The sequence below is a fragment of the Giraffa tippelskirchi genome, chromosome 6, assembly GCF_054371585.1.
Source record: "Giraffa tippelskirchi isolate mGirTip1 chromosome 6, T2T-mGirTip1v1.2.pri, whole genome shotgun sequence".
Taxonomy (NCBI): domain Eukaryota; kingdom Metazoa; phylum Chordata; class Mammalia; order Artiodactyla; family Giraffidae; genus Giraffa; species Giraffa tippelskirchi.
Window position 1 is genome coordinate 169,523,025 of NC_137280.1, and position 16,882 is coordinate 169,539,906.

The 16,882-nt window shown below is 37.1% G+C and overlaps 1 protein-coding gene across 2 annotated transcripts in view; it reads right to left on the reverse strand.

Moving 5' to 3' along the window:
- Positions 1 to 292: 292 nt before the first annotated feature.
- Positions 293 to 16,882, reverse strand: part of ST8SIA4 (ST8 alpha-N-acetyl-neuraminide alpha-2,8-sialyltransferase 4) — a 99,815-nt gene continuing 83,225 nt past the window's right edge. For both annotated transcript variants that reach the window (XM_081498867.1, XM_081498868.1), the window contains exon 5: positions 293 to 4,630. In XM_081498867.1, coding sequence (XP_081354993.1) covers positions 4,348 to 4,630 — 283 coding nt within the window. In that variant the 3' untranslated portion in view covers positions 293 to 4,347. The remainder of the gene's footprint in view (positions 4,631 to 16,882) is intronic.

The following is a 16,882-nucleotide window of genomic DNA, read 5'->3' on the forward strand; positions in this document are numbered from 1 at the left end:
TACAAATTGGATATAAATGACTGTAGCTTATGTAACACTCCATTCCCTCAACGACAAAGACAGTGCACCACACAAAAAAACTGTTCAGGATTTCCGGATGCTCATGAGGGTTTTGATATTGTCCATATTGCTCTGTATACACTTTGAAGAAATGATTGGCTAAATTGCAGATAGCTGGGGCTGACGGGGAGAGAAAACAGGAACCCTAGGTAAAGCTTGTTAAAGCTGGTATCACCTTACGTTGACGTGCAAAGTGGAATAGACCTCGTAGATATAAGAGAGAAGAGAAAAATGAAAAAAAAAAACCCGGGGTTTAATTTATTTTACAGCTTTACAAATGATAAAACAATAACACTCGATTGCTATACATAAACAAAAGGGAAACAGTGTTGAACAGAATGAACTTGACAGAATAAACCTCATCTTTCAATTTCACAAATGATATAAGAAACACTCAGTAGCAATTATTCTGTGCAGCAATACTATATCTGTAAACTCTTTTTTTTTCCCCCCGCTATATACATTTGAAACTCTTGTGCTTTTGCCTACACAAAGAAACAGTAATTATTAAAAGGTGCTACTTCAATGTGGAGACGATGGGTCTGGAGCCACAATCTGAAAACCGCAATTCAAATACATTGCCAGCTTGAAGACTTCTTTTTTTTTTAATTTTTAATTTTTTTAAAGATTTGGGTATACTAGACCCTCATTGTAACTCTAGGTATGAACAACATAGAATTCACTTACAAAGTAGATCCCTTTAAAGCAGGTTAGCAACTGAAGTTTCAAAAGAACTTCTTTATTCTAAAGAGGTCTTATCTCCAGAGTGCTTCACAGCGCAGACCCTGAAGACATGAGCGTAACACAAATCTAGTGTAAATCTAGTGTGTGTATATTACCGACTCAGTGTGTATACACACAGACACACATATATAACATTGTATATATGCATCACATATGTCTATTTGTACTATGTAGATATATCTATAGCACATATATAATAAAATATCTATTTCTAGGTGGGCTTTATTTGGATTTTCTTTCATCAAAGAGGAACGATAACTCTCTCTCACTCAACTTGTCAAACATTGGTATATTGATCATGTCTTATGGGGAAACTCGCAAACTGGTAGAGGTCACAACTAACTATACATAACTCTTCCTACACCCCTTCCACAATTATAGATACTCCCAACAATAACCACATAAAACAACTCTTTTATGAACCAAATACCACACTGTGTATTGACTAACTGGCTCAATCAGAAATAAATTACTTTGTTCACCCTCTTCCTGCGTAGTAGCTTAATAACTAGTTGGTATGTACACTACCTATAGCATTATTTAAATAAATTGCTTCTGTAAGCATATATGTAGAAATTCTCATTGCAACTGATATACATTTCATATGATATACAATACATAAACACATTTGAATGCCCAGCACCTTCTTTCAGACAGAAAAACTTCCAGTCATTTCATCAGTTCTGTGGGCTCAATCATCAGATCTACCCAGAAAAATCTGTTTACTGATTTATTATTTTTTACTCCAGCAACTTAATATTACGTATAGAACAGGCTGGGTAATAATGATGAAAATGTTCCCACGGCCTCTTCATGTCAAAAGCACAGTGACAACCATGTTCTTGAAGGGACAGGAGTGTTTCACAGTCAGCTGCCTGAGTATTGCCAGGTACAGGTTTAAATCATGAAAAGGAAATAAAATATTAAAGCTGTGAACATAGTCTCGGAAGAAAAAAAAAAAACACAAATATTTCAAGTATGTACTTATAATTTGATTTCATCATGATCGCTTTTGCCCCCGATTGGTTAGATCTGAATTCTTTTTCTTATTCTCACTGTCAGCCTTCAGTAATCTCCCTGCTCCACGCCTGTAAGAAGGCCACAGTGGATGGTGAAGGGGGAGGGGAGATGGAAAGCGCTACAATAGGGAATGGATTGGTCTTGTACAGTTTGTCTTCTTTGAACACTAAACTCCTTTAATTGAATTCATTCTTGAGTATTGAAAGCTCCCTGAGATGAACAAAAGTAGTCTCAGTCGATACTGAAGCCCTTTTTATATGTTGAGAATTTTCAGAACTGGGCAACGTATTTAGAGAACATAAAGCGTAGGGTAACAGAGCAATGTGAAGCTAAAAAGGCACTACTCAATGCATTTATGAGAGAAACATCAATGCACGGAACAGTGAATGTCTGGGATGCTTTTGCTGTGGCCTTAAAATTTTCTAAACACATTTGTTGAAAGCGCAGTCAAAATGGTAAGGTACCTTGATGCCGCTTTTTACCTTCGGAGAGTTCTGAGATGTATCTTATCTATAAGAACTGACTTGTGACTTCAAAATTTTTATTGAATTTAAATTAAAGACTACTCAAACAGCTTGTCTGCCGGTCCAAATTAAGTAATCGCCTACTTTTGATTGGTTCGGTACATTCAAAATATGGACCTAATCCTTTAAAAACATCCCATAATAAGAGGTTCAGTGATAAAAGTACATCATGTTCTATCCATTTTAGCTATGTATCTCCTTTGTGGATTCTATTTTGTTTTATTAAAGACACATAAATTCTCAGAAAGTATAATCTTCTATATCCCAAGGTTCTATCATATTTTTAAAAAGAATACCACATATTATTAATATATTGAGAACTGTATTACTATGAATATCCTTTTTTCTTGATAACATATATGTATATGTATATTCTTTATGCTATTTATTCTTTTTCAGGCCTTCTTCGCCAAGAAACAAAACATATATATTCCTCATACTATTTCTTCTTTTCGTAGATTGCCTTCCCTAAGAAACAAGAAGTAATCTATGTTGTTTTAGGCCAAGAGTAGAAGTGGGAATGTAGCACTTCTGCTTTCTAAAGAAACAATTTACCATCAGAATTACCTACCAGCATAGTAATTACCAGAAATTGGCCTGTTGGTCAATTTTGTTATATGTTAAAATTTTCAAAAATCACTTTATTAATAATTTCATGTGCTTCTCTGGAAACACATTAATGTGATAATGTGAATTAATTTAACTATAGAAAAAAATATTGGTCAATTTAATTAATCTGAAGTACAAAATAATGACATACAGTCTCATTGTTAAACCTCTTAAAATTATCTCTGTGATGAAAACAGCACTCTATTAATCATATTATTTCTGCACTAAGAAATTTTAACAGTCATCTACAGAGCAAGTCAATCTTTCCATCTGAATTAACAAGTGGGATATCAAAGAACTGGAAGTCACATTTCAGCCCTACCAGTCAAACATTTACTCTAATGGGCAAGATGCTTCCACAAAATCATTATGAAATGTAAAAGCCGTGGAATCTTCCTTCAAACAAAAATGAAGGTTGAGTTTGGAAAATTTACAATACCTAGAGACAATTTTCACATTAGTAGCATCATAATATACTAATATGTTATTTTATGAAAGGAGACTGGTTTCTCGTGTAGACACATCAGTATAATCTTTGGTACCAAAAGTAATTTTTTTTTCCTGCTGATTTTACCATCTCAGGTGACACAGAGTTTATCTTTCCTTTAGAATGGCTCAAGATTACTGAGTGATACAGTTTAGCTGGTACCTTCTACACCATTGGGAAAAAATTGGGAGGTTTACAGTTGTGCAAAATAAAACTTTTTTACAAAGTTATTGTGTGATAACTGTTTAAAAAATATAAGAATTTTAAAAACGATCACTTAAAGGTTATTTATCTCATTCGTATTTATCCCAGAAAGGATTTCAAAGCACCCCGATACCCAAATGAGAAGAGACTCCAGAAGGCAAACAAGAACAGAAAGAAAACATAAAGTTCATCATGATCAGACTCAGAGTCCTGACTGAAGGCATTTCCTTGAGTTGTTTAACCTTACGGATTTCACTGCTCAAGCTGTTTCCATTTGCTTTCTGCTGACAGGATAGTTCGGTTTCCCCAAGGGCTGAGCTGTGTTCCCGGGTTCCTCTTCTCGTGTGCTCGGCATTGCAGCGGCAGCCCAACAGTGATGAGCATTTTTGCTTCGTTAACTAATGACAAGTGCATTGTTGGATCTTGTAAACACTACTGATTATACATTCAAACTGTGTTCTGAGTGGAAGTGGCACTTACTAGGACCCTTGAAGTCAAAATACTTAATGTTTAGAGCACTTTGCAGGTATTTCATCAGCTGGTAGTGGATTTGTGACTCACGAATGTCCTTTAATCACCTTTCAGGTAAGTGGTGGATGCCGCAACCCAGTCTTGTATTGGATCCTGTTTTTCAAATCCTAGGAAGCATCTTCAGAAAAGAAGTGCATATTCTGTCTGTTTGTATGTTTCAGGTGTGCTTTATTGCTTTATGCACTTTCCTGTTGTCAATTTCAGAGCTCCTCTATTATGTAGCACATTTAATGTTTTGAATTCTAATGGCATTCTATGAGGACTTGCATTGGAAAAGTACCTATATTTTAAGTCATCATAGTAATGGTATTTGACAGCTTTCCCATTCAAATCCTTAGGGAATGGCCAGAATCCATACAGGTGAATTTCATCACAGAATCTCGTGGCAAGTGTATACATGAGTAGACCTGTGCTGGGTCTTTTGATGGGAACTTTGTTTGTCAGCCAGTAACTGGGAAGAAAAAACACACACACAAGACAAGAATTTAGAGAAGCATTCAATATAACCTATAGCAAGCATACTATGTATAAAGCAAATGAAATTTGAAAAGTAACTGTATAAGTGACATTAAAAAGATTGTTGAAGAAATAATATATTTCTCATGCATTTAGAAAGTTGAATGCATTTATTTTATCTTTTTTATCCTTTATTTTCTTGCTTATTTTGAGGTCACATGAATAGCCAAGGGACCTGGAATGTAAGTAAATATTACCATGGAATCTTGTATTAAAAAGAACTAGAAGAAAACATTTATAGAACCTGCAGAGTAGAATCTTCTCAGAAAGGGTTAAATATGACTGCAAAAGGCACAGTAATTGGGCAGTGATTAAGCAATTTTCTCAGAAAAAGAGGATTTGAAACTATGCCTACAGGTTTTCAAAATCTTTCATATTTCAATTACAACTCCAAACATAAATTCTTTGCCTGTACTATACTGACTTATTCAATTCCAATTTCTAAGTCACATTTTACTAAAACTAATTAAGAATACTGCCTCAACCCACAGAAGAACAACAACCTAGCTCAAGTAACAAATACTTGTAAATTGTTCACTGCTTATGCTGTTTAAAATTTGATTAGATAGAAAAATATTTTTCAGTGCTGGTAAGTATTTTATGCTATTCTTTTAAAAAGGCAATAAAATACTCCAAAATGTTTGACCCACTTTTGTTGCCAAGCTTTGTTCACCTGAAAAGCATGCACACTCACAAGTTAATCATCACCTCAAACAGGAAAGGAGGTATCCCAGCCTTCTTGCCACAGTCATGATCTTACATGGAATCAACTAAAAGTTAAACAAGAATGTGGATTTTCTTTGATATAAAAAGTTGTCTAGTTACACTGCCAGAGAACTCCTAACCCCAGGGACTATTAATTAGTGAGAACTTCCACGAAGGACTATATATACCTACATACAAAGCTCAGTAGCACCCAGCTGCCCATGGCACCCAGTGCAGGATGCCTCTCCCAAACAACAAGCAAGAAAAAAACACAAAACCGGTCATCAGCAGACGGGATTCCCACAGACACCCCAAAACATACCACCTCACACGGTCCTGTCCATCGGAGGGGAAAAGGATAAACTCACCTCCTCCCACTAGAACGCAGGCACAAGTCACCCACAACCTGAAGCCAACACAAACCGCTGGGCCAACCTTACCCACCGAGGGCAGAAACCAAAAGGAAGGAGGAATACAACCCTAGAGGCTGGGAAAAGGAGACTTCAAACGGAGCAAGTCAGGGGAAAAAAAAGACAAGGCAGAAATACAGTGCAAATGAAGGAACAAGGTAGAAACTCACAAGATCAAAAGTTGTCTAGTTACAAATGAATTTAATAAATTTTTTTATTTTTGTTTTTATTATCATTTTCTATTCAAGGAAATATATAACTGGCTATCCAAATATGAGGGTAAGATTGTTCGATTCTGGTCATTGCTGTACTTAAATCCTTTCCTTAGATTTTCCATAATATTATTTTCTTTTTCTTTTCTAAAAAGTAATTTATGAAGTTTTCCTGGCTGGATCAAATACAACTACACTAATGAATACAAAACCCCAAATTTTGTTTTATTTAATTTGGTTAAAGAAATATTGAACTTTCAAACCTCACTACAAACATCCAAAACAGGGAAAATATACTTAGTCGTTATTATTCCTGTTTTTCTTTTTTCCTTCTTTCCCCCTTTCTTTGAACCAGTATTGACCTTTCACATTTTTTACTTTTCTTGTTGGGTAAAGGGCACGTGCTGAATGTTGTGAGCAACGTGAAATGCGTTATGAACTTTCTGTTATCGCAAGTGTTTTGAGAAAGCATATTCTCAGTAAAGAAGGTCATTAAGGAATTTTTGGAGAAGGAACACCTAAGAATTTTCTCAAAACCCAAAGGCATGAGCAAAACCTGTAGCACATATACTATTAACATCATGAAGAAACCACAGACAGATTTCGTGCGGGGAGCATAAACTACAGCCTGGAGGCTTCAAAGAAACTTTGATACAGCCTGCAGCTCTCTCCGCTCTGAGAAAGCAGGTGTTCTTAAGATGAAATGGTTATTACAGGGAAGTTTTGTGAGCATATTTGTGTGTGGTTACAAATGCCAGCTGAGGCAGTTGGTTAGTTTAAAAAGTGCATTTATTTATAAATTTTTGAAGTGAGTGAAGTAAGTTCAGGCAAAAGAAAAAAAAAATGACCATTTCCATCAGGGAATGTCAATTACTGGAAATAGTTTAGCCATATATGGGCTTCCCTGGTGGCTCAGACCATAAAGAATCTGCCTGCGATTCGGAAGACCCAGGTTCAATTCTTGGGTTTGGAAGATTCCTTGGAGATAGGAATGGCAACCCTCTCCAGTATTCTTGCCTGGAGAATTCCATGGACAGAGGAGCCTGGTGGGCTCCAGTCCATGGGGTCGCAAAGAGTCAGACATGACTGAGTGACTAACACTTGGCAGTATATAGGTCATGCCGAATTATCTTATTTATAAAGTGGAAGAAAAACAGCTAGGAGAAGAAAATGTAATACTTCAGCACTTGTATGGGACATCAAGGTCACATTATGTGTAATTATAAGATATTATAAATAACCTTTGTGATGTTTGGCTTACAGCAATTTGAATAATTTCAAAGAAAAAGAAACTGACATTTTTTGAGAAATAATGAAAATATATAGCTCATCTTATTGAGTTCTAGAAAGAAATCACAGGAAAAAAGGTCTTAATAAAAGGCATCAGTATGTAACAGATAAATTGAAACAAAATCATCTAAAGCAGGTCAAGAACTAAAGTCATAATTATTACAGTAACATTCTGTGAAATAAAAAAAAAAAAACACATTAGGAGCCAATCCAAACACAATCAGTAAAAATTTGCTGAGTATTTAATATAGCTCTAATGTTATGCTTGAAATTGTTTAGGCCAACCTAAACTATCAAAGATTCAGTATTTGTCCAGGAACACAGTACAATTTTAAAGAATCTGTGAGTATTTACTTATATACAAGCTGGCATTTAAAAACTACAAATTTCTTGTGAACAGTTCATTGAAATAGACTGTTAAGTTTTTAACTGTAACTAGGAAAAAAGATGGAAAGCAATTAACTGATAAAATAATGAACTATTCATACTCCAATTCAGTACAAGCTGTTCTAATTTTTATTTCAAATTCTTATCTATTACAGTTCAAAATTCAGCAGTGTTTTCAATTCAGCAAATAATCTAGTTTCCATGTATCTATTTCTTTGAAATGAATGCAGAATAAAAATATTACCTATAATCCAAACACATATTGATAATTACTGCTACCAGGTGCTGAATCCTTTTGTTTCCCTAGCTGTTTTGAATCTTAATATATATTACAACCATTCATAGACATACATAGGATATTTTCCATCACCTAGGCTCAGTTTTATTTCAGATATTATTAATCCCCCTTTCCCTTCCTTCCTTTCTACTTTAATATTCTAATACTCTGTCTTGTATGAAATAAGCTCACCCTGGATTTTCTGTGTAACTTTCTATAGGTGTAAAACTTTCCACAGTTATTTCTGCTTCCTAGCAAGGTATCTTATCTTCTCTTCCTCCAACATATCAGTCCCATTTCTCATTTCAAACAAACGCAACTTGAAATGCCTTTACTCACCACATTGGTGTGCTGTAGAAGGCCAAATTTATTGTCAGAAGTTATGGGTGTGAATCCATAATATAATGCTTAGGAGTCCTTGGGAAAACTGCTTTACTTCTTCAGACTTTGGTTAATAATATTTAACATATAACATTGTTACAGCTCAGATGGTAATAACCGCAATGCAGCAGATGTGGGTTTGATCCTTGGGCCCGGAAGGTCCTCTGGAGAAGGGAAGGTCTACCCACTCCAGTACTCTAGCCTGGAGAATTCCACAGACAGAGGATCCTGATGGGCTACGGTCCACGGGGTTGCAAAGAGTCGGACAGGACTCGGTGACGGACACAACATTGTTAGGATAAAGGAAAAGAGGCAGTAAGGACATAGGAACACAGCATAAAGCTTGACGCACGGTGGTTTAGTCATTAAGTCATGTCCTACTCCTGCGATCCTGCAGACTGTAGCCCGCCAGGCTCCCCTGTTGATGGGATTCTCCAGGCAAGAATACTGGAGTGGGTTGCCATGCCTTCCTCCAGGAGATCTTTCCAACCCAGGAATCGACACACAGTAAGTAACAGTAGTTGAACTTCCACGTAGCCCACAAAACCCATTCTTCAATCCCGCGCCCACAGACTACTTTCTCCCGGCAACATCTGAAACTACAAACGGGTTGGCTGTGTCATTTCATCTCAGTGGTGTGTTTTCCTTAGCTGAGAAACAAAACCATCTGACCGTATGGCTTTAGGGTTTCCTCTGTTTATAAGATTCGATTGCTGTTTCAAATCTTCTCCCTCCGAGAAACTGCATGCTCCCTGAAGCCGCGTGAAACTCTTGTTCCAGCTCTAGCTTCCTCCTCTCCATTCTGTTCCCTTTACCTTCTTTACTTTTTAATACATTCAAAGCAAATGCATCTGCTGACCAATCAATATTATAATGGGTGATCACAAGCTTAAAATACGGAGTTGAGAGGTCACTGAGGATCTGGTCTCAGACACATCTCTGCACCACTGAAAACGTCAACTGTCTTTGAACTGTACCAGGCCCAAGCTCACCACCAGCTGTGTTCCGAACAGCACCTGCCAGCTGCAGCCTGCAGCTCTCAAGGTCTCTCCCTGTAACTATGCAACCATTTCGGATTCCAACCAAGCTTTACTTAACAAGCGCCCTTATTTCTTGCCAGGTCCGATTACAGTGATTGATAAACAACTCGTGTAACTAGGGGCTTCCCTCGTAGCTCAGTTGGTAAAGGATCTGCCTGCAATGCAGGAGACCCGGGTTCAATTCCTGGGTTGGGAAGATTCCCAGGGGAAGGGAATGGCAACCCACTCCAGTATTCTTGCCTGGAGAATCCCATGGACAGAGGAGCCTGGCGGGCTACAATCCATAGGATCACATAGAGTCGGACACGGCTTAGTGACTAAACCACCACCACTCATTTAACTAACCGCAATCTTGAGGTTTTTGCCTTTATAAGCCTCCCCCATTGTATAGTTCTATGGGACACAATTCAAGTGTTTCTTGAATATATGTCTCCTGGGCCACAGTCCTAACAAACCCTAAATAAACACCTTTTTATTTCAATTAGGTGTCTGTTTCTAAAATTCCGCCTAACGTACTTAATAGATGCTTCTCGATTTTAAAGCCTGCACAGGTTCCATTTTATCTCATAATAAATTAGATAACAATCACCTCAGGAGCCAAAATACATGATTGTTTTCAGAAACCCATGTTTTTGGAATAAAAGCAAAACATGTTACATTCAAAGTAGTATTTAACATACTGATGATAGCTCACACTCAACACACTGGCAAACAAGGAATATTAATTTGTATTTATACTTAAACAAAGAAGCCAAAAAGTTTAAGTAATATCATATTTTTTTCCTCTTAAAATATTATTCTTCCTGAAATCAACCAAGAAAATTTCTAGAAGAATTTGAATATAGAGAATGAACTCCCACTGTGCCAACAGTTTTATTTTAATATTATACTATGTGCAAAATATCCATTCAAGAGTCCAGAAATTATTTTCTCTGGGATGGGAGGTGGAGTACACAGCCTAGTGTGCCTATGCATTCTGAATTCCAATGAATCTTCTGTATTTCTCCACTCACACTTACCTTCCCACAAACGAGCTCTGTGCTTGGCTCCAGAGGAAGATTCTGTTAAAGGTAAACAACATGGCTTCTGGCTGTACAATATCTGCAGAAATTTCAGACATTGTAAAAGAATTCGTTTTCATCGTCTTTGCAGAAGATGTTTGCATCTCCCCTGAACTAATTCTTTTACAATATCTGAATATTATATTCAGGGATTGTGTCTTCCACGCTTGTCATTATTTAAGTTCATTGTTAGGAGGAGTATGTGTGTTCAGATTATAAAATTTAAGGCTTCAAAGCAGTCATCCCTGGGCATACTGAAATGGAATATCACTGCTGTTTTATTTTCAACTATTCAAATTGTCCTTTCATTGTATTCCCAGTCTGCAGCATACTATGTAACATGAATTCGATTTTAAAAGTGCAGAAAACTTAATTTTTTCATAAAACTCTTGTGGTAACATTCATGATACCTTTTAGAGTTGTTGGGATAGCTCGGCTTGTCACAAAACTAGGGTTGGTGATCATTTTTTTAAAAAAAAGAACTTCAGTGAGTTCTGACTGTACTCATTGAGAATAATTCAGTCCACCATGAATTAATTCTTCTATTATTCCAGAGAAGAAAAAAGTGATGGATCTTATACCTAATTCTTATGTGAGGAAACAAAAGGACAGAGTAGCATATTTAATGTGATTTGGCAAGATAGGAGTAAACCCAGGAGTAAGCGATTTATTAAAGGTAGTAACAGTAATAATAATTTATTATTTATAATGTGCCAGAGACAGTGTTAAGAGCTCCGTATATGTAGCCTTCTTCCTTTAACCCTCACCACAAACCTGTGCATGTATTTCACAGATGAGGACACCAAGGCTTGGGAGGTTAAATAACCAGATTAAGGTCACGGAATTTGAGAATGACAAGCCCACATCTATCTGCTTATGACGACTTCAATTTCACCTAAAATAGCATAGGATTCCTTAGCTTCTACAAAGCGTTCATCTTGGAACAGCAAGTCCTTAGGACAATTTGCAACATAGAGGTCACATCAGGAAAATTAAACAACCGTATGGTGTTTTGGTGATTGACAGTCTAGTATCAACAGTGATGTGTTTTATGCAAGGAACTTTCTTGGCTTTCTTTGGTTTTTCAAAGGTAAATAAGAGCTGACCAGGATAAAGCGCCCTTTTCCACATAAGCACTCTCAAAAGTGTCTGAAGTCAGAAGATGATTTCGTAGTTTCAATATGTAACTGATTTAACCACAGTGAAAATGCCAAAGGCAGTGACATTGAATCAAAGGGTAGGGATTTTCATGCAGATTTGAATAAGGCTTCTTAAAGTATTTTGAAGTGTCATTAAAATGAAAGCAGGAATTTGTAACCTCAAGAGGTCAAATTTACCAGTAATTTTTTCTGTGTGTCCTTTATACGCAGAGCTCTGTACTGAATAGGTGATAAAAAGAAGATAGAAACTTCTTTCTGCCGAGGGCCTTCATAGTGTACATACAGAAAATATTTTATCCACCTTCATAAGCCTAATTCATCAGAGGCATAGAGAACTCAGAGCTTGTGAAAAGGAATAGGGTTACTATTTGGGGCCTAATAGTCTACACTGTATTCAGTACCTATTTGTTACTTGATGCGTCCTATAGGAATCAGTCTTTTACCTGATTCTTTGACTCTGAATTCACTCTTCTTTTCATCTGGCCAGGTACACTGTCAGGTTGAGCGTAGATTTAGGGTTAAGAAACTCTAGATCCACTTACACTATATTGGCTTTGCCAAGAGTCTCATGTTTTACGACTGAATATACAGCTCTTATCATTGTGACATTACTAATTTCACTTCATACAGTTTCAAAGTACTCTCACATGTTCCACTTGAAATCCTGCAATAGACGCTATAGGATATATTACTATCCCTGTTTCACACAGGTGCAGTTAATAGCTCAAGAAGTAAAAATAACTTGTCCAATTCTGCTCAGTGAACACTGGTGTTGTACACTGGCCTGTTGGTAAATGTTTTAAAGCGGATACTGGCTAGGAGAGAGAGAGAGTTGCATTTTTGTAGCGCCTGCCAATTTTTGTGGTGTAAATATTACCATCAGGGCTAATTGCAACCGACTAAGCTGACATCATACTGTAGGGTCCATCTAGTCAAAGCTATGGTTTTTCCGGTAGTCATGTATGGATGTGAGAGTTGGACTATAAAGAAAGCTGAGTGCCGAAGAATTGATGCTTTTGAACTGTGGTGTTGGAGAAGGCTCTTGAGAGTCCCATGGACTGCAAGGAGAGCCAATCAGTTCATCCTAAAGGAGATCAGTCCTGAATATTCATTGGAAGGACTGGTGCTGAAGCTAAAACTCGAATACTTTGGCCACGTGATACAAAGAACTGACTCCTTGGAAAAGACCCTGATGCTGGGAAAGATTGAAGGTGGGAGGAGAAGGGGATGACAGAGGATGAGACGGTTGGGTTGCATCACTGACTCAATGGACAAGAGTTTGGGTAAACTCCGGGAGTTGTGATGGACAGGGAGGCCTGGCATGCTGCAGTCCGTGGGGTTGCAAAGAGTTGGACACGACTGAGCAGCTGCACTGAACTGAAGCTGACATCAGGGAGGACTGAGCTGGGGAAGGGATGGCAAAATCAGCTCTCGCAAGGCAGTACAAGCCAGCTTCGCTACACTGCTGGCGGTAGAAAAGAGACGGAAAATAGTCCTCTTGACCTACAATCTCATTCTGTTTGCACAATAAAATTCAACACTAAAGAACCTTGCCTTAGAAAGATTCCCAGGTAGGCATTTATACTCTATTTTCAAAGAGAGAAGATGGAGGTGTAATGTGCATCTTTCTTTGTAAAGATAACTTCACTATATCCTAAGAGGGAAGCTTAACTTTATTATATAAAGCACAGCGCTCTCTATTTTTATCACATTATATTTAACTCAGTGCTGGATACACACTGAGTACTTAGTAAGTGTTTACTTAATGTATTATTTCTGGCACCTTACAGATCTGTAGTGTTAACGAGATGGAGCATACTCATGCCTTGGCCGTCTCCGAGGGACAAGAGTTATCAGTGGGAAAGCGCAGCAAAAGTTGGCGTCTTGGCTTTGTTTTGTCTTCAGCAAACTATGTGGTCTTGGGCAAACCACTTAAACTTATTCAGCCTTGGCTTACTTACCAGTAAAATGAGATTCTACATACGGCTTCTCCTACACTTAAAGTTCTCACTTATAAAAGGTCACAAATAATACCTGAATTCTGCCTGAGGAACACGAGTGTTTATCCACTAGTAGCAGCAGTCCGATCTTTGTATCTCGCTATCAACTATTAATTATTCTGACGTTGATAATGTGTCACGTGACAGATATGCAGCCTCTTCCTTCAACAACATTATGTAACTCTTTTATAAAAGTTATCGCTGCTGAAAAACAACATCATTTCTAATTTCCTGTAAAAGTTATAACGAGAGAGGGGATGATTTTATTTGCTTTCCAAATCACAGGAAAATGGTACTTGTTATCTAAAAATTATAAAATCATCCCTCACAATTTTAAGCATTAATGTTTAAAATCTTGAACTGGCACATGGAGGCTATGGTAAAAAAATAAAAAATAAAATAATAACGTGGACATAATGCTATAGGCTTTAATGAGTTTCTGTTATAACCCAACTGAATTCTGAAAGACAACTGAATGTATAATCTTAACTGCCAGAATGAGGAAGTGGTGATGCCCAAAAGGTGAAATATTGGCAGCATAGAAGAGGGATGGTCTTCTGAAGTATGATGAGGAATTAAATGAGGTTAACGCTAAAGCACTTTGTGAATGGTCCTTTTCATGAGGGATCAGGTGACTTTTTGAAAACGAAAAATTACAGACGCTTTACATTTCTCCTCCTAAAATTAAAAGGAAGCAGTGAAATCATTTATCATAAGACAGGGAGTCTTACAAGAAAAGAAAGAGGAATTAAGAGTAAGTACAGTAGGTAATCCTAACACTTATCAAAAATGGCTTAGATACTGGCAGGTGAAAATGATAGCAGTGATTTATCCATGAGATTTTCCCCTTTACATAAACATTTATTCTAAGGAGGCACTTAAGAGATTATACTTCCACATTCCCCAGCCAACATAAGCGCAGTTTCTCAATAGAACTCCATTTTACTTTACTCTAGTAACAAAATGTAAACAACTCTTCTAATGGCCTGATGATCTTATTTTAGCTTCATTCGGACTATTTACAAATGGATATGCTCAGTTTACATCAATAAGTCAGGTTACATTAACCTTCCAGATGGGTCTGGTGCTCAAATCTATTTTAAGAGGAGTAAGGAGCAGCAAATGCAATCTATAATCCATTCAATAATAATGTGATCTATAATCCACTAGATAATGGAAAATGCTTACTACCAAAGTGTACAAACTAAACATCAGCCAAAGATCAGAGTTCTTCTCAAAACTCAGTGAGAATCAGAATCAAGACAGTCACAAGCAAGTTCAAAGTACTTCTTTTAAGCTTTCTCAGCAAGCATAAAAACAATAACATTTGGGGAGGGTAGTCAAATATAGATCATTATTCTCTAGTCTTATTCCTGTCATAAAGTGTGTGATGCTGAAGAGACGGACCATTTAGAAAACAGCCTTGTCCTTGGCATGGTGTTGATGGACAGGGAGGCCTGGCGTGCTGCAATTCATGGGGTCGCAGAGTCGGACACGACTGAGAGACTGAACTGAACTGAACTATCACTCAATAAAGAACTTTCTATGAGCATGTAAGTTGAGAAAGGGGTTTCGTCTGAGAGAAAAGTCCCATGAAGGAATATTGCTGAGACAGTGCCAGCAAAGCACGATTTATGACCTGTGGTGTGGTAGTGGTTTAGTCGCTGAGTCATGTCGATGTCCGACTCTTGCGACCCCCATGAACGGTAGCCTGCAAGGCTCCTCTCTCCAAGGGATTTTTCAGGCAGGAATACTGGAGTGGATAGCCATTCCCTTCTCCAGGGGATCTTTCCAACCCAGGGATCGATCCCAAGTTCAATTCTTTACTTGGAAGATTCTTTACTACTGAGGTGGATTTTTTTACTACTGAGCCACCAGGGAAGCCTTATATGCTAAAGCTACCTGTCAGTAGAAATATTAGGGCTGTAATTCTGTTCCACAAGGTTAATTAGGAGATAATTTAAATTTTTTATCTTTAAAATTTTGAAGGCAATAGGGTGATATATATTTTCATTATGTCAAATATTAATAAATATTTGGGAATTTTATTCCTGCCAGATGTCAATGTGCAGTTGATGAAAGTCCAATCTAGTGGAATCAATGCTAATTTTCCTATCTTTTCTTTTTTAGTCTCACTTAATGCTGATTCCTTCAACATATTTATAGGCAGAATCACTAAACTTATAAATCACGTTTATTAAATAGTTGCTGAAAAGAAGACCATTAGTAGATATCAAGAAGATAATGTTCTTCTGAGGAAATAAAATAATCAGAAACTCAGCTTTAAACACAATTACATTATGTAAATACTATTCTTTGCAATGGAAAAGTACAAAAGTGAAAACAGCATTACAAAATCAGGCTACTGTACAACAAATTATACCTTGCCTAGGACTTCCCCCTATTATAATGCTTGTCATAACATTCAGTTAAAGCACAATGCTGAAAAAACGAAGCTGGACCCCTCCATCATACTACAGGCAGGAAAAAATCTCAAAATGGATCATAGACCTAAATTTCTAAAACTCTTGGAAGAAATACAGAAGTAAAATGCCATGACCTCAGGAAAAGCTTTCTTAGGTATGATACAAAATGCTCAAGCTACAAAAAATAAAACAGATTAGACTTCATCAAAATTAAAAAATTTTATGCTTCAAATGAAGCCATGACATTTAGAAAAAACCCCACAGAATGGAAGAGAATATTTGCAAATCATATATCTGCTGAGAGGCTTGTATCTAAAACACATAAATAACTTCTACAACTTAATCATAAAAAGACAAAAACCTCAGTTTTAAAAGTACGTAAAGGGATAGCCGTTTTTCCAAAGAAGACATACAAATGGTCAACATTCACATGAAAAGGCAATATACGTCACTATCCATTAGGGAAACATAAGAGAATTTTGCAGCTACTGGATGGTTACAATAAAAAAGACAAAGGATGATAATTGTTGGTAAAGATGTGAACAACTGGAACCATCATAAATTGCTAGTGACTGTGTCTGAGAGGAAAATGAGATAGCCTTTTTGGAAACTGTCCGCAAGTTCCTCAAAAGATTAGCACGGATCTTACGCAGCGATTGCCCTTCTCTCAACTGGGCCTCTACTTTTTGGCCTTCTGTGCCCATCTTTGCCGAGGCCAGTATCAGCAAAAATCCTGCCAAGTTAGTTTAGTGAGAATCCCTCTACCACTGCTATATGACCACCACTGATATCTGATCAAATTTCTCATACCCCAACTTTGATGTCCAAGTTCTTTGCC